The sequence below is a fragment of the Coregonus lavaretus genome, assembly GCF_964263955.1.
Source record: "Coregonus lavaretus genome assembly, chromosome: 20".
Classification (NCBI taxonomy): domain Eukaryota; kingdom Metazoa; phylum Chordata; class Actinopteri; order Salmoniformes; family Salmonidae; genus Coregonus; species Coregonus lavaretus.
This window is the reverse complement of record NC_140007.1, coordinates 6,690,094-6,709,078: the sequence shown is the minus strand read 5'-3', so window position 1 is coordinate 6,709,078 and position 18,985 is coordinate 6,690,094. Positions and strand designations below refer to the sequence as shown.

At 43.5% G+C, this 18,985-nt stretch overlaps 1 protein-coding gene across 7 annotated transcripts in view; it reads right to left on the bottom strand.

Moving 5' to 3' along the window:
• LOC311147829 (membrane-associated guanylate kinase, WW and PDZ domain-containing protein 1-like) overlaps positions 1-18,985 on the bottom strand; it is a 202,062-nt gene that overhangs the window by 21,202 nt on the left and 161,875 nt on the right. For 6 of the 7 annotated variants that reach the window (XM_084184632.1, XM_084184626.1, XM_084184629.1 and 3 more), the window contains 2 exons: positions 9,714-9,748; positions 2,753-3,017 (listed from right to left, as the gene is read on the bottom strand). In XM_084184632.1, coding sequence (XP_084040758.1) covers positions 2,753-3,017; positions 9,714-9,748 — 300 coding nt within the window. The remainder of the gene's footprint in view (positions 1-2,752; positions 3,018-9,713; positions 9,749-18,985) is intronic. The other variant, XM_084184628.1, reaches the window with a different exon arrangement.

The following is an 18,985-nucleotide window of genomic DNA, read 5'->3' as shown; positions in this document are numbered from 1 at the left end:
CCTGTCTCAGTCCTGTCTCTGTCCTAGCTATCTCCTGGCACCACCAATGCCACAGAGCACCATAATGCTGATATCAGTCCACAATCTGCTACATGAACACACAGCACACACTCAACATCTCTCTTTTCCTCTCCCCCTCCCCCTCTCCAACTCCAACCCATTCTAATAATCCAGCCCACTCAAACAGTAAGATCAGCTCCACAGCAGAGGGCTGCGGCTCCTTGAGGGGTTATCAAACAGATATACCAATCAGGCTGAGCTTAAAGCAGCCCTCACGAGCCCAGTTAATATTTAATCAGCAGCAGCAGACCTAGATTCTACTGGCTCTACTTTACACACTGATTAACCAGAACTGCAACACCGCCAGCGCCTTCTAACACACACACACGACCAGGCTGGGGCTGGTTGGCAACTAGCAATAGTCACTGACGTTCATATATGGTTGGGGAGTAACCGATTACATTAATCAGTTACATGTGATCCGATTACACACACAAAACTATGTGTAATCAGTTACGTTACCAGATTTTGTATTTATTTTTTTGTCAGATTACAGATACTTTTTAGAAACTAGTTGATTACTTATTGGATGACTTTAGAAATGTAGAAAAGGAAGTTTGTAGAAAAAATGATACATTGACCCCTTTCTGTTTTCTCAATGACATTCAATTCAGCATTGAAAAAAGGTGCAAGTTTAGGTTTGTTCCACCTGAGTGAGTCTGACCATTAATCAGAGACCACTATGATGACACACCAAATGTATTTGATGGATCCTTTTGGTCTTCTTCTAATGCCTCTTAAAGGGAAAGCAATACAACAACAAAAAATGATCAGATTACGTTACTGAGTTTGGGTAACCAAAAATTACATTACTGATTACAATTTTGGACAGGTAACTAGTAACTGTGATGGATTACATTTAGAAAGTAACCTACCCAACCCTGCATGCATACACACTTCAGCCCAAAAGGATACCATTAACACACACACGAACACACAAACACACAAGCTGCACGTGCACACGTAATGTGCATATTCTTCTGAAGTGTGTAAGCACATTATTGTTGACGTCAGACACGCAACGGCATACCGCTTATGAATTGCAAATGTCAATCGAGAAAAACAACAACATTCCTATTACAGTAAGTTCTGTTTGATTGTCCCCCAGTCAGTCTTAATGTATAAGTTGCAATGTAAATTACTCTTTAATATAGAATAACAGTTTTTCTCGAGGAGTCATGTATTGGAGAACAAACCATTTCTCTCAAGAGAATAGAGTAAATAAGTGGGGTGGTTCCCTCCTTCACTCGTAACATGAATAATAGAAGACCTGAGTTGTGATTGCAAAGGATATGTGGGAGAGCCTTCAGAACAAATGTTCTGCTTTTACAATTGAAAACGGGTGTACACTCTATTGCTCCCGATGCTTAGAGAAAAAAGTATTGTATGCGCCACACTATCAAATGGACGTTTTGGTCAATAGACTTGTTTTCTGCTGATGAGAACATCTATTGACCGAAACATTCACATTCTTTTTTTCAAATGGTTGTGCATATCACTTACATTTACATTTTCGTCATTTAGCAGACGCTCTTATCCACTAACCACAGTCAACCTCCAGTTGTACTTCTGTACTCCTGCCCAAGCAACACAGAAATAGCTCATGATGTAAGCTTGGGTCAACATTGGATAATACCATACTTCATTTCTGAGCCGTCAGCAAGGTAGGATGTATGTGATCCTTCATTTCTAACCCCTTCTTCCGGTGGCGAGGCAGTACACACACACCTACACACACCTCTGAGTGTTTGGAAATGCAGGTGCTTCAAATTGTGGGAGATGTCGATAGTGCCACAGAGCAGGAAAAATGTCTGTTTTTCAAGGAGACTAAGCTCTCTGAGACACCTTTTGTCATAGATTCAGGTTTGAGTCATACCACACACACACACACACACACACACACACACACACACACTTACACACACACTGAGCTGTTCCTACAAAGTACTCAACAATGCTTCTCCTACAGGATTCAATGCAACACCCACACACTTTCAACAAATTCATACACTCTCTAGTATATTCCGAACAGAAAAATTAGAAAAGTTCCTCTCTTCCCACCAAACAACAGACATGATGATCAAATACATGGCTCATTCACTCTAAAGTCTCAACGTTTGTACCTGTATCAATAAAATAAAAGTGTAAAAAGAAAATTGCCACCCTTTTTTCTCCCAATTTCAATTACAATCTTGCCTCATCGCTGTCTCATCGCTGCAACTCCCCAACGGGCTCGGGAGAGGTGAACGTGGAGTCATGCATCCTCCGAAACATGACCCGCCTAACCGCGCTCCTTAACACCTGCCAGCTTAACCTGGAAGCCAGCCGCACCTATGTGTCAGAGGAAACACCGTTCAACTGGTGACCGGGGTCAGCCTACAGGCACCTGGCCCGCCACAAGGAGTCGCTAGGGCGCGATGAGCCAAGTAAAGCCCACCCTGCCAAACCCTCCCCTAACCCTGACGACGCTGGGCCAATTGTGCGCCATCCTATGGGACTCCCGGCCACGGCCGGTTGTGGCGCAGCCTGGGAATGAACCCGGGTCTGTAGTAACGCCTCTAGCACTGCGATGCAGTGCCTTAGACATAAAAAAAAAACATATATCAAATTGTGTTCGGCAGCATTGTTGAACCTACCTTTATAAGTTGTCATCATAAACCACAATGAAGTATTTGATTTTGAGTCTACTCACGTCTGCTCTCATACATGCTCCTGGACTGGGCCCAGATCTTGAAGGGGTCTGGCTTCTTCTGGAGGGTCATGGTGCCATCTCCAGGGTCCTGGGTGGGCAGGGGAGGCAGGCCAGGCAGCGGCTGAGTGGGTGCGGCCGGAGGGGGGGCCATGGCCTCACTGGACATGTTGGAGGGGGGGTGGCTGGGAGAGTCTGTGTGGGTGCTGCGATGGCTGCACACACTGTGCTGGGAGCTGCTCTGACTGTCCTTCCTCTCCAGCTGCTGCTGAACGGACATCATGGGGAGGGAGAGAGAGGAGGGAGAGGGGGAAAAGAGGGAGAGAGGGTGCAACACAAGGAGAGAGATGATAAGACGAGAGGAGAAGGTGAGGTGATAGTGAGAAAGGGAGGGAAAAGAGGGGAAGAAAGAGAGACGAATAAGAGAGAAATAAGAATGATGGGGAGAGAAAAGAGGGAGAGAGAGAGCGAGAGAGAGAGAGAGAGAGAGAGAGAGAGAGAGAGAGAGAGAGAGAGAGAGAGAGAGAGGAGAGAGAGGGAGAGAGGGAGAGATGAGTAAGAAGGTAGTAGAGAGCGAGAAGAAGGTAACAATAATCCAAGGTCAACATCATTGAAACACCAAGTTAATTGAGTGTGACTGTCAGTTAGAGCTGTTGTCTAATGGTGTGGGGGAGAGATGGTTTCTATGACACCCACACACAGAAAACTATGTTTTAAGTAAGAAGTAGGCATTGGCCTGAAGCCAAAATTCACATGAGCACCACAATGCTGAATGCATGACCACTAAGCCTGGCTAAAACAAAGGGACATTTGAAGAAGCTAATCAAAATGGACTGTGTAAAACCTGTAAGTGTCTAACACATTGAACATTAAGGTTGAGGTTAGGTCAAGGAAACCATGTCATCAAGTTGTGTCTAGTTCTATTAAGACATTTTACGGTTCAATAATGTTTGTTATGGTTAGTCAAATATTAAAACCAACATAATGCATGAAAAGAAAAGTTAACACATTTAAAAATAATCTTGTTAGTAGAAACAAAAACACACTTACAAGCCAACACTTCATTTTGATCAAGACAGAGTTGCAAATACACCAAGACAGTTGGGTCCCTCTTGTATATGGCAGTGTACTCTGAGCACATATTTCAAGTCCAGCACCAGAGGCAGAACAGCTCTTAGAGGCTGACACAGAGTTGCATGCAGCCTGACATTTCAATGATATAACACAGAGGGGGAAAAGCCTGCTTTCCTCAGAGAAAAACTAATCGACAGTGACAGCCAAACAGGGTCACCATTGGTCCCGCTCGACCCCTACAGTGCCCTGCCCCTCCCCCACCCTGTCAAATGACCTCAATCGGCGACGCCCCAGCTATGACTGATGCCATATCCCTGCTAATCTCTAATCCCAAATATCCCTGCTTCCTGTTAACAGGAACGCTGAAGTATGTACACTACCGGTCAAAAGTTACCTACAACACCTACTCATTCAAAGGTTTTTCTTTATTTTTACTATTTTCTACATTGTAGAATAATAGTGAAGACATCAAAACTATGAAATAACACATATGGAATCATGTAGTAACCAAAAAAGTGTTAAACAAATCAAAATATATTTGAGATTTGAGATTCTTCAAATAGCCACTCTTTGCCTTTATGACAGCTTTGCACACTCTTGGTATTCTCTCAACCAGCTTCACCTGGAATGCTTTTCCAACAGACTTGAAGGAGGTCCCACATACTAGGCACTTGTTGGCTGCTTTTCCTTCACTCTGCCGTCCGACTCATCCCAACACATCTCAATTTGGTTGAGGTCGGGAGATTGTGGAGGCCAGGTCATCTGATGCAGCACTCCATCACTCTCCTTCTTGGTCAAATAGCCCTTACACAGCCTGGAGGTTTGTTGGGTCATTGTCCTGTTGAAAAACAAATGATAGTCCTACTAAATCCAAACCAGATGGGATGGCGTATCACTGCAGAATGCTGTGGTAGGGCATGCTGGTTAAGTGTGCCTTGATTTCTAAATAAATCACAGACCGTGTCACCAGCAAAGCACCCCCACACCATAACACCTCCTACTCCATGCTGTACGGTGGGAAATACACATGCGGAGATCATCCATTCACCCACACCGCGTCTCAGAAAGACATGGCGGTTGGAACAAAAAATCTCCAATATGGACTCCAGACCAAAGGACACATTTCCACCGGTCTAATGTCCATTGCTCGTGTTTCTTGGCCCAAGCAAGTCTCTTCTTCTTATTGGTGTCCTTTAGTAGTTGTTTCTTTGCAGAAATTCAACCATGAAGGCCTGATTCACAGAGTCTCCTCTGAACAGTTGATGTTGAGATGTGTCTGTTACTTGAACTCTGTGAAGCATTTATTTGGGCTGCAATTTCTGAGGCTGGTAACTCTAATGAACTTATCCTCTGCAGCAGAGGTAACTCTGGGTCTTCCATTCCTGTGGCGGTCCTCATGAGAGCCAGTTTCATCATAGCACTTGATGGTTTTTGCGACTGCACTTGAAGAAACTTTCAAAGTTCTCGAAATGTTCCGTATTGACTGACCTTCATGTCTTAAAGTAATGATGGACAGTCGTTTCTCTTTGCTTATTTGAGCTGTTCTTGCCATAAAATGGACTTGGTCTTTTACCAAATAGGGCTATCTTCCCCCCCTACCTTGTCACAACACAACTGATTGTTTCAAACGCATTATTCCACATATTAACTTTTAAGAAGGTACACCTGTTAATTGAAATGCATTCCAGGTGACTACCTCATGAAGCTGGTTGAGAGAATGCCAAGAGTGTGCAAAGCTGTCATCAAGGCAAAGGATGGCTATTCGAAGAATCTCAAATATAGAATATATTTTGATCGGTTTAACACCTTTTTGGTTAATACATGATTCCATATGTGTTATTTCATATTTTTGATGTCTTCACTATTATTCTACAATGTAGAAAATAGTAAAAAAATTAAGAAGAACCCTTGAATGAGTAGGTGTTCTAAAACATTTGACCTGTCGTATACATGTATTCTTGTACTATACAGTACATACTCTATGGATGACTCTGGGTAGAAGTTGCCCATAGGCACCTGATGAAGAACTAAGGGTTGATGAATCGTCATAATAAAAACACACTTGGGAGTAGGGAATAGGGATTCATATATTTTCCTGAAAATCTACAAAGTTTCAACACCAGGAATACCAGCAAAAATCAGAAGTGCCAATTTAAAGCCTTTAAAACCAAGATATGGTCACTCAGGGTTCTCCCAAAATAAGATTGTGGCTGTGCCACATTGACATTGTGGCTGTGCCACATTGACATTGTGGCTGCGCCACTATTTAAAGATTTCACAGCAAATGAAACTGATTTTTACAGTGTATACTGAACAAAAATATAAACGCAACATGTAACAATTTCAAAGATTTAATGAGTAAACAGTTCATATGAGGAAATCAGTCAATTTAAATAAATAAATTAGGCCCTAATCTATGGATTTCACATGACTGGGAATACAGATATGCATCTGTTGGTCACAGATACCTTTAAAAAAAATGGGCCTCAGGATCTCGTCACAGTATTTCTGTGCATTCAAATTGTCATCAATAAAATGCAATTATGTTCGTTGTCCGTAGCTTATGCCTGCCCATACCATAACCCCACCGCCACCATGGGGCACTCTGTTCACAACGTTGACATCAGCAAACCCCTTGCCCACATGACACCATACACGTGGTCTGCAGTTGGGAGGCCAGTTGGACGTACAGTACTGCCAAATTCTGGCAAATGATAAATGCTCACTAACAGGGATGTAACAAATTTGTGCACAAAGTTTGAGAGAAATATGCTTTTTCTGCATATTAAAAATTTCTGGGATCTTTTATTTCAGCTCATGAAACATGGGACCAACACTTTACATGTTGCATTTATATTTTTGTTCAGTGTAGTAATGGTAGAGTAACTTTGATCGCCAATGACATTGTTGTGAATTGCGAAACCGGCCGTTCATTAATTCAGAGCGTTATCATGTTCCTCAATTAATTCAGCGCATTTCAGCAGTAGGCCTAGGCTATCTCGACAGAGAGTGTGCTCAGGACTCACAGAGCACAACCCGAGTAGGCCAGCATTGTTGAATCATACAAACGTTGTAACTGCAGTCAAAAAAAAGTAAAATGACCAAAGTTGCTAAGCTTGCTAGACAACCGCCAACGACAAATGACAGAATATCTCCTATTTGGCAAAATCGAGTTGATGTTCATACAGATAGCAGATCAGCTCATGAATAATGGGGAGATGAAGAGAGGACATTTTTTTAATATCAAGGTAAAAATCTCATATCTCATATCGTTCGTTGATCACACGTTCTCTACCTAAGCTCTCAATATGAGACAGCGCAGAGAAGCAGCGGAAATGTTATAACACACAAGAGCGGAGTCACGATTTGGGTTTCAGTGGGATTGGGACTATAGGAAAATAGCCTAGGCTCTATTTAAGGCTATATACAGTAAGGCTACACTACGTGAGCCAATTAACAAATAATACAATTGATTTAGGCTACATTATTGCATGCTAAATGTTTCTGATCAGTGATAGATGAGTAAATGAATACATGAGCTACCTCTTCCACTTGTCCAGCCAGAGATCAATTAACCAAATATACAGACAGAGATTCTGTGAAACAAAATCACATTGATTGATTATCAGACAAGTCACAGGCTTTTGGTAGGGAGTAGGCCAGGCTACTATGCAATTGATGAGCAAAATCCACTTGTATAACATGCTAGAAAAATGTTCTGATCAGCTAATATATGAGCAAACTAGAATAAATATGATCATTAGCATTCACCTCAACTTAGCTAATTTCCCCAGCCTAATTGTTACCAAATATCCAAACGGCGATTCAGTGAAAACAACGATCTGACATTGAGTCCCCCACACTTGTCTCAAAGCAGCGCGATGGAGTTGTCCCAATCAAAACGGTGCTAAAATGATAATCTAGGTGACCACACATGACTATTTCATTAAATTAGTATACTGTAACGGTTGTATATGACTTTGGGACATATAAGCAAGAATTTGATAAATGCCTTCAATTGCATTAACCTACTTTATTTCAATAATTTCATCATTCATTTCATCATAACTAAGGTGAGTTGTCCTCTCTCTGCACTTTTTCTAGGCCCAATGGCTGTTTCCTCATATCCTCACTCCGCTGCCGCCAGCCTCCACCGTGTTATTCTCAACACCAGTTTAAATCAACATAGCCTACTATTTCTAGACATTTGGCTTTATTTTCGGGTTCGGGCTCATTTAATTTCTGTGATGTCGGACCAGGCCTGGGCACAGGCTTCAGCTCACCGGGCTTGGGTCGCACCAGCATGGAATTTTCAGCTCTGATGAGAACTCTAAACTGCATTCAGGTCTCCTGTGCAGTCTGGCAGTGTCAATTATGTGTGTGCTTTGAAATTATGGCAACTTTGTGTGAAGTAAATACCCTAGGCTAAAGGCTTCCATGCGACAACCTGTTTGGATAACGTACAATTTGCCAATCTGCTTCTGCACATGTTGTGTATTTTGTGGAATTGCATTAGTGTGACATTGAGGGACATTTTTATAATTTCCCAGGTCTTTTGTTCGGGAAATGTGAGATATTTATCTATTAGAAACAATTAGAATATCAAACTCACAAAAATGATAATTACACAACTACACACACTTACCACGACATGTGCTAATTGGGATGGTAATTGTGATTGTAGCCATTTTTAAGAACCAGAAAATCAAGGTGATATCATTGAAAATCCCAAAATGTCCTCTCAAAGGTACAACAGGACATCCTAACACAGTAGCATGTATGACCTTAGAGATACGGACCAAAAAACGAATGGACAAAAATGAATTGCTCGGTCTCAGGAGGATAGATGGGCAGAACACAAAACTGACCTCAGATCAGTTTTTAGGGACAACGTTACCCTCTGGACGAGGCTCCAGGGGATGCTTTGGGAGTGTCATTAACAGGTTTGATGACGTCTCCTCAAAGCCAGTATTGATTTCTCATCAGGTTAAGATGAGTCGTAAAGATGAGGATGCGTTTGCTCTTTAAACCTCAGAATAAAGGGATTGTCCCTGGCATCCCACTGCTCCAGCACTGAGGTAGACTAGTCTGTCTCTCTTCCGCTCTGTCTAATGTAGCTGTGGGCTCAAGCATGTGAGTCAGTCCCGTAGAATGGCTCCAAAATTCCCTTCAGTTCTCTCCCTTATTCCATCATTATTTGTTAATCTCTCCTCTTCACTCTCTCTATCTCATCTATTTATACCTTTTGTATTTCTTATCCCTGTTCCCCTCATCCCTGGCTCTGGGCGTTCCAACTAGTTTCTGTGAGCTCACACGAGCCACTGCTATAAGACAGCCCCTCTCTCCTCTTTCATCCCTCCCATCCTTCTCTCCTGTCATCTGTGGCTCTCTGCCCTCATCCCTCTTTCCCCTCATCCGTGACCCTGTGCCCTCCCTACCAGCTGGTCACCTTTACAATGACTCAATCAGGGCACCCAGGCAGGCTACCCTTAATCACTCAAAGTATGTCAGTATGGGAGAGATGGAAGGAAGAGGGTAGGGAGAGAAAGAGAGAGAGAGAGGGACAACGGAGAGAGAGAAAAGACGGAGGAGAGGGAGTAATGGAGAGATTGCGAGAGAGAGGATAAGGGGGTCACAGTGAGGGAGCGAGAGAGTCAAAGAAAGAAAGTGGGGATAAAGAAAAGGTGCAGGGGAGGTCTATGGAAGGCTGGATAGAGAGCGGAATAGGAAAGACTAGAATCCTGTCCTCCTTATCTCTGTGTCTTTTGTTCTTTAAATAGCCCCCACATCCATCCAGTAGGAAGTGGGCATGAATAACACAAACACATGCAGCGGAGGAGAGGGAGAAGAAGGGAGGAGATGAAGGAGAAGAGAATTGTGGTGTACTCACCACCAGCTTGGGGCTCCTCTTGGCCGGCACCACTCCTGCAAAGTAGCGGCAGAGAGACAGAGAGAGCATTAATGACCAGCGTTACTTTGTAACCCTCACCCACCCCGAGCAAAAACAACCACTTCCCAGGACGGACGGACAGAGGGACGCAAGGATTGAGGGATGGACAATGGGTCCTACTGCAGAGCCAAGTAGAGCTAGTCCAGCTCTCACTCTCTCTCCATCTCACTCATTCCCTCTTTCTACAAGCGCCACGTTGCGCGTTAGCCACAGTGATCACCGCTCTGCTCTGCGCTCTCTCACCCGCTTTCTCTCTCTCTCTCTCTCTCTCGCCTGCTATTAGGACAGGAGCCATTGATCTATCTGCATTAGTGAGGCTCACTGACTGATGCTACAGCTGCAGAGTGTTGCTCCCATCCACCGATCCACAGAAAGAGACAACACTGAGCCACCGAGCGATCAAACCACCAAACAATAGCGAGCGCAACTGGATGGCCAATCGGTTCAACCTCGGCGGGTCGGCGAGACAGAGCGCTCTGCAGGCAGAATCTCAACTATTACCAGCAGAGAAGGAGTCCAGGAGCGTGAGCATGATATGAAAGCCCAGCGTCAGCTCCCCTCTCACTGAGAGCATCTTCTGAACGTCTATCTCTCTGTGTGTTCACACACAGCAGGCAGCAGCTCCTCTGCTCAACACTCGCACATTGAAAAGCAGAGTTTGTCTGCCTAGCTCCCTCCCTCTCTTTCCCTGTGCCTTCCCCTCCTCTTCCTTGCATGGTGTGGCTTGCTGGCATCCACCTGCTCCCCCCACCTCTCTCTCTCTTTCCTCTCCTCCGACTCTCCTTCTCTCTTAATGAAATATTCACACATGGAGTCAATTGTCTGGGGATACCGCACAATACAAGACATGCTAGAAGTAATGGGATGATTAATAATAATAATGTACATTTAAAAGTTAACATCTTATTTCAAACCCCTCACAACTACGATATCTATTAATACAGCGTTTTTCTGTGAAACAAAACCTTACTTTGTCAACTCAACTGATAAAATCATCAACCTGTTTCAAGCAACTGGTACGGAATCCATGACAACAGGTACTGAGCAGAGCAACAGAGAGACGCTCTATTCTCCCTCACTTCTTTTTTGTCTTTGTATCAATTCAACAGACAATGTTGTTTTATTATATATATATATATTTTTTAATGGTATATTAACTAGAAAGGAAACTCCAGATTGATGTAAAGTGTAATAAGGGTGTTTGACAATGCGTTCGACCTGTGGAAGAGCTTGACACTTCTAGAAGGTAATTATCAAACAACAGCAGAGCTTTCGGTTTAACAATAAGGCAGCATAGTGCATCTGTACCTTCTAGAGAAGGTATTATTAATACCTCCTTATGAGTGTTTGATCCCTGAGGTGTCTTCATCTACAGTACCTGAGCTCCGCTTCCCTCCCTGCATCTCAGACTCCTTAGATGAAGCCAATCCTCCTCTTTAATCTCAAACTGATTTAAGTTTCACGTGTGGCCGATGCATACATACCCTCAGGCTGTCACTATCCCCACGACCCAGCACAAAAAAAACCCATGGCAAACATCCATGGAACATTCCGGCAAGGTTAACACATGATACAAGAGCATCCATCTCCTGCTCTTTCTTTACCCATCCTGCTGCATCAACCTTCTGTTGCGGCAAAGCACCTCTCTACACGATTCATAATTTATCCTCACACTCTCTCTCACTCCCTCTCTCTTTTTTTCAGATAGTGGAATTGCCTGTAATGACAAGGAGTGGGAGGAACATCATAGCTAGCATGCAGATGAGTATGTGGATGAGCGTGTGCGTGGATGCACATACTGTACAACAGAAGGTCAACACAGGTCGATTAGACCAGTGGTTCCCAAACTTTGTTTTGCACTGTAACCTCCCAGCTAGCACATTTGGTTCCTCGGAAGTCGTGGGAATGCTTGCTTTTGGTTTCACATTGGTTGTGGGAACGAAGCCATATGTTTCCTGACCGGTACGTTTTTTAAATGTTCTGAGAACAGAAGTCAAGATATTTGCCTGTTCTGGGAACGTTTACTTTTAGGTTGCAGGGAGGTTCTGAAAACATTTACTCTGGTTCCTTGAAAGTGTCCCTGGGAGGTTTCATTAACGCTCTGAGAACGGAAATGATAACTTGAAATAACCTTTATTTTATAACTTCCTTAAAACTTTCACTGAATGTTTCAATAACACTACTAAGTTATTATGGGTTAAAAAAAATGTTTTATCCAAGCACAGATAGGACACATGGAAATTAATTTCCTTAGGCATTAATCATGAAAACATATGTATTTTTATTGTGACACGGCATCAGTGAGATTCAAACCTAGAATCTTCTGTTCTCTATCCATGGAATTAGTTCACTGCGCCACCTGGATGGAGCTAGCATGAAATGTTTTTTTTATGCATACAAAGATGTTCTAGCGTATTCAAACAGACCCCATTTCAAAGGAAACAAGCACACATTAAGATCAGGTGTGGCCAATTAGTGGTGTGGCCATTATGTGCTAGCTGGGCTACCTAACGCCACTCTAAGATATATCTATAGTCTGAAGAGCAGCAGCTGAAGCGAATAAAGATCTGGGGCCAAGCTGGCATGAAACTTGACGTACACATCAAATTGAAAAACAAACAAATAGTAAATAATCTGGTGCATTTCTCAATGTGAATTGAATCCCCACCATTCAATTGAAATTCATTGTAATGGACTTGACCCCTGCTCTGCAGTCAGCCAGCTTATGTCAGATAAAGCAGCAAATGTACATGTTGTGCTAATGCGTGTTAATTAATGCGTGGTTCAGCGCCTCACTGTGTTACAGTAGTTCCAGCACTGTGATATTGATGTACACGTATCTCAGTTCTGTCCTTGCTGCCACTATGTGTTAAATCTAGATGAATGCCCGGGTTATGTTGCGACCTGTTGATGCACAAGGAACGAGAGGAGATTGATTGTCACGTATTGATGGAGGGAAACACACATTTCTGCTTTCACGCATGGCCATTCACACATGCATAGACGCACACGCATACAATACATGTGTGACACACATACATATGATATATGGGCAATTCCAATCCTCTGAAACGGAACAATGAATCCTTGGCCTCTGAATTGATCACTAAGGATGCAACACAGGCTTAAAAGGCCCAGTCTTATGAATACTGAGCAGACCATGCTGTCTGAATGACTAAGAGGGCCTGGTCATTGTTATTCTATTGTGAAGGGAAGTTAACAGTGTTGGAGTGAAAGAGCAGAGTGGCTAGTGAGTTGATCTGTAATGGACTGAGGTCTCTGTAATACACTGGAGCTGTGGAGCGGTCCAACTTTTACACAGCTCAGAGAGGGACTCCTTGGGTCTGTTTTAACGGTGTCAGACCCACCCAGCTGACTGGATAGAAACAGCTATTAATGGCGAGATTATCGGGAGAAAGTGGGTGTGTGTGTGTGCATGCATCCATATGTGTGAGATTGTATGCATATTGACATATGATGATGGGTTTGTGTTTGTGTGTGTTTGTGTGTGATTGTGTGTGTGTGAACAGTGTGTGTGCACCTGTATTTGAGCATGTGTGTGTTTGTTTGGGATTGGGGGGTGGGGTGGTTCTATATTTCATCAGGCCTTGAAAATATGTCCTGGCCATCTGTCACAAACTGTGTGTGTGTGTGTGTGTGTGTCTGTCTGTGTGTGTGTGTGTGTGTGTGTGTGCAGAAAACCTCTCCCTCTGTTCATGTCAAACACAGATGTAGTGGAATTTATCATTTCAAAATCATACACGTACTATGTCAGCATTGGTTTAAGATTTGCAAAAACGTGTGTATGATTATGCGTGTGTAAGTAGGGGTGTGAGAGTCGACTTTTGAGGGTGTGTGTATGTGGGGTGTGTATATGCGTATGGGTACATGTATTCTTTCAGAGTGGAACAATATCAGTTAGTGAATGGCTTGCTGTTTCTATGCTCTGATCATGCTGTGGCCTTGGCTATGTTCTCAGCAGTGCCCACACTAAGGGAATGAATGGCCGTTCTCAACTGCCCATGCATCACAGTGCTACAGGAACCTCTTTTGTTTGGCTACTTCCGTCTCTTTCCCTTTGCCACTCTTCCTTCCTCTATACAGTACATCCCCACGTTCTCTTTCTATCCACCTCTCCATCTCTTCCTATTTTCTAACCCCTATCTCTTTTCTTCTTCCCATTTATCTCCTCCCTCCCCCTCCCTCCCTGTCAGTATATGGTTCTTGTGATCCATCATCACCCAGTGGACAGTCCTTCCTGAGGTGCTGCGGAGTATTGTCATGGCAACAAAGGCAAGATGGAGGATATTTACGAGTTACCGAGTAGGGGAGGGGGACGAGAAATATTGTGGGTAGAAGGGTTTGAGGGGGGAGAGGAGGAAAGGTAAGGGTGGGGGAGGCTGAGAAGGGTTAATGTACTGTATGTTTAAAACGTTCTCCCTCTCCCTCTCCTCTCTCTTGATATTATTCTATGGGTTCAGCATTGAAAACTAGGAGGCCCATTCGTTGGGATGTCCTACATCCAAGCCACCATTAAATTCCATTCAGATAGATTGTTCTGCTATTGTGGCACATATTGATGTATTGACAAAACATATTATTTTACAGCTAGACAATATGCATTCTTTTTCTTTTTTTTTTGCGTAGCTAGCAAAACAGAACCCCTTATGGATAATCCATTCTTGACGGGTATATGTGAGCTTTTCTGCTCCCAAACAAAAACCTTTTACATTTAACAGAAACTCTATTCTGCAGAGAACTCCTGGCCCCCTGGGGCGATAAGGATAAATGTTGAACTGTTGATGACTATGACATGGCGCATCTCTAATAATGTTGACGGCTAGGTAAGACAGATATCTTAGCATTCGTTTTAATACCGACGTTCAGTATCTTAACCAGAGTCTAAACTAAAATGAGACCAAGTGATAGAGGATGCTAGATGTATGGCTGTAGTCTGCATACTGCTGCTTGTGAAGGTATTGACTTGATGTCATGATGCACACCTCCTGTATGTTTCCTGTGACATTGCGCTCACTCTCACTCACTCAATCACTCACTCACTCACACACTCACTCACTCAAGCTCTCTCTCACACACACACATACAGAACAGATTGATGACTCACAGTTCAAATCAAATCAAATCGTATTGGTCACATGCACCGAATACAACAGCTGTAGAATTTACAGCCCATTCCCAAAAATGCAGAGTTAAAAAGTAAGAAAATATTTGCTAAATAAAAAAGGAAATAGTAACACAATAAAAACAATAATGAGGCTATATACAGGAAGTACCAGTACCGAGTCAATGTTCAGGGGTACGAGGTAGTTGAGGTAATTGAGGTAATACAGTATGTACATGTGGGTAGGGGTAAAAGTGACTAGGCAATCAGGATATATAATAAACAGAGTAGCAGCAGCGTATGTGAAGTGTGAAAGTGTGTCTATGTGTGAGTGTGTGTGTGTGGTGTGAATATTCATGTTTGTGTGTTTTGCCTGTATGAACGTATGTAGTGTGTGTGTGTGTGTGTGTGTGTGTGTGTGTGTGTGTGTGTGTGTGTGTGTGTGTGTGTGTGTGTGTGTTGGAGTGTCACTGTAGTATGTGTGAGTGTGTGGGTAGTCTAGTGAGTCTAGTGCATAGAGTCATTGCAAGGGAGTCAGTGCAAAAACAATTTAGATAAATAAATAAATTATAAAGGGGGTCAATGTAAATTGTGCGGGTAGCCATTTGATTAACTGTTCAGCAGTCTTAAGGCTTGGGGGTAGAAGCTGTTCAGGTGCCTTTTGGTCCCAGACTTGGCAGTCTGGTACCACTTGCTGTGCGGTAGAGAACAGTCTATGACTTGGGTGGCTGGAGTCTTTGACAATTTTTAGGGCCTTCCTCTGACACCGCCTGGTATAGAGGTCCTGGATTGCAGGGAGTTCGGCCCCAGTGATGTACTGGGCCATTCGCACTACCCTCTGTAGCACGTTGCAGTCGGATACTGAGCAGTTGCCATACCAAGAGGTGATGCAGCCTGTCAAGATGCTCTCTATGGTGCAGCTGTAGAACTTGTTGAGGATCTGAGGTCCCATGCCAAATCTTTGCAGCCTCCTGAGGGGGAAGAGGCGTTGTTGTGCCCTCTTCACGACTGTGTTGGTGTGTTTGGACCATGATAGGTCCTTAGTGAAGTGGACACCGAGGAACTTGACCCGCTCCACTACAGCCCCGTCTATGTGAATGGGGGCATGTTTGGCCCTCCATTTCCTGTAGTCCACGATAAGCTTCTTTGTCTTGCCCAAATTGAGGGAGAGGTTGTTGTCCTGGCACCACACTCCTAGGTCTCTGACCGCCTCCCTATTGGCTGTCTCATCGTCGTCAGTGATCAGGCCTACCATCGTCAGCAAACTCTTAATGACGGTGTTGGAGTCGTGTGTGGCCAAGCAGTCGTGGGTGAACAGGGAGTACAGGATGGGACTGAGCACGCATCCGTGAGGGGCCCACGTGTTGAGGGTCAGCATGGCAGCTGTGCTGTTGCCTATCCTCACCACCTGGGGGCGGCCCATCAGGAAGTCCAGGATCCAGTTGCATAGGGAGGTGTTCAGTCCCAGGGTCCTTAGCTTAGTGATGAGCTTGGAAGGCACTATGGTGTTGAACGCTTAGCTGTAGTCAGTGAACAGCAATCTCACTTAGGTGTTCCTTTTGTACAGGTGGGAAAGTGTTTCTTTAAATTATTAAACATGTACGCATACCACGCTGCACCTTGGTCCGATCCTTTATACAACGAACGTGACAAGAAGGCACACCTGTTAATTGAAATGCATTCCATTCATGAAGCTGGTTGAGAGATTGCCAAGAGTGTGCTAAACTATCATCAAGGCAAAGGGGGGCTATTTGAAGATTCTCAAATGTAAAATATATTTTGACATGTTTAACACTTTTTTGGTTACCACATGATTCCATATGATTTATTTCATAGTTTTGATGTCTTCACTATTATTCTACCATGTAGAAAATAAAGAAAAACCTTTGAATGAGTAGGTGTTCTAAAACTTTTGACAGGTAGGATATATATATTATCAACTACACACTCCAATTTTTATTACATTTTTGATTGTTCCCCGATCTCAAAAGTGGTCTCCTGATGTGGTTTAAGCATTGTTGTGGACTTAAAACATCAGAATTGTTTTCTTTTTTTCTATAAAAGAAAGTGTGATTTTGAGAATGAAAACCTGAACAAATTAGGAAAACTCAGAAACCGGGAAAAATTAAACCGGGAAAACAGAATTTCCCGAAAGATAAAACTGATTTTATAGGGCCCTACAACTGTAGAGCGACTGTTCAAAATGTCTAACAATAACACCCTTTTTAAGATTGCGCAAAGGTTACATTTTTAAATCCAAACAATCAATGTAAATATGATATTGTCAAGTTCAAATGTAGTTATTTGTGTATGAAGGGTAGGTCATTATAGGCTATAGGCTACTTGCACAGCCAGCAAATTAAGGATAACATCATTCGCTTTCCCAGGCTAGTATTCTTTTCATTTAGGCCAGTAGCTTTCAGTTGGCACTGGCCCGGTGTGCCACTGGCAAATTTACCTGAATGTCTAGCCCTGCAAAGGCATGCTAATTTAAAAGATGGCTAGTCATTATTAGCCTGGTTCTGACACAGGTCAGGACATTATCACTGTGCAGCGGCAAAAAATTGGTGTGACCAAATCATGTGCTGGTGCCATCAACTGAAAAAGTTAGTAGCACCAGCGCCACCAGTGGAAAAAGTTAGTCTAGAACCCTGAGTAGGCAAGCCAGATTTTGGACCCGGCCTTGTTGAGCCTCCTCCTCCTCCCTTTCTCTTTGCATTCCGCGCTACTCTCTTCACCTTATCCGCCTCCTCTACCTTCTTTCCTCCTCACTCTCCTCTCTAAACAAATACACCTTGGACATTCCCCATCTTTGACTCCTCCCTCTTTTTCTCTCCTGACTACCCTCTCCTCCTCCTTCCCCCTCCTCCCCTCCCCTCCCCTCGTCTGATCCTCTAAAGGTGTTGTTTGTTGTGGGTTATGAGGCATTATGGCTCCTAATCACCAGAAAGGTCACTGCATCTTCCTCCTCTGACAGCCAACCAGACAGCCAACCAGACAGCTGCAGCTCCCTCCTCACTGACATCATCAGTCTGCTGCTCTGCTGACCTGCTCATATTTCATGGCTGCTATTAACAGTTTGTCTCCTTTTCTAGCCTAGCAAAACTCAAACTGTAACCGTTTGCAAATTATTTTAACACGGTAGGGTAAGAACGCTGTTGAGTAAGGTTTTAGTGAATACATGCACCTATGGGTTCAACTTCATTACTCTACCAAGGTTTTTGAGAAGACCTATTAGGTTTAATCTCCAGTGGTTATTCATGTGGGAAAGATGGTCTGGGTTGTAGTGACAGAGGAAGGTCAATCATAGACATTAATGATGTGTGAAAACAGACTGCTGCTTTAACAGCTCTGCTGCTGCTAACGTCCTCGACTAGCTCTGCCTCCCATTCACTTATTCCTCTAATCAGAATCAATGGCTGTTCTCTCTTCTATGTACCGCTTCCCTATCTCTTTCTCTCCTTTCACCCTACCTTACCCTGTGTTCCTCTCTTTAACTCTTTTCCACTTTCTTTCTCTCTCTCCCTCCCAAGGTAATTGAAAAACAAGACACTTTCATCAGAGTAAGACAGCGTCTTTGGCTGAGCCCTCTCACAATTAACACACCCAATTATACTCTAAGCAAGACAGACACAGAGCCAGAGGCAAAGACATACAGAGAGAGGGTGAGAGAGTACGGTGAGAGAGAGAGTGAGAAAGATTGTGTAAGAGAGATACAAAGTGAGAAAGAATAAGTGAAAGAAAAAAAACAGATTGAGAGCTAGACCAGTGAAAAATAATAAGTGAAATAGATAGAAAAATACGAGAGAGAGAGAGAGAGAGAGAGAGAGAGAGAGAGAGAGAGAGAGAGAGAGAGAGAGAGAGAGAGAGAGAAAGAAAGGCAGGAGGGCCTATGTCACAGATTGAGCTGACAGAACGCAGCGGAGTCACTCCCCATCCATATTCATGACAGATAACAGACCCTAACCTAACACTATCATCTTCTCCTCTGTCTCTTCCTCCCATCCTGCCCCTGCTCTCCACCATGTCACCCACTCCTGCTCTCACTCATCTGATCACCTACTCCCTTCATCTCTCACTCCTTCTCAAA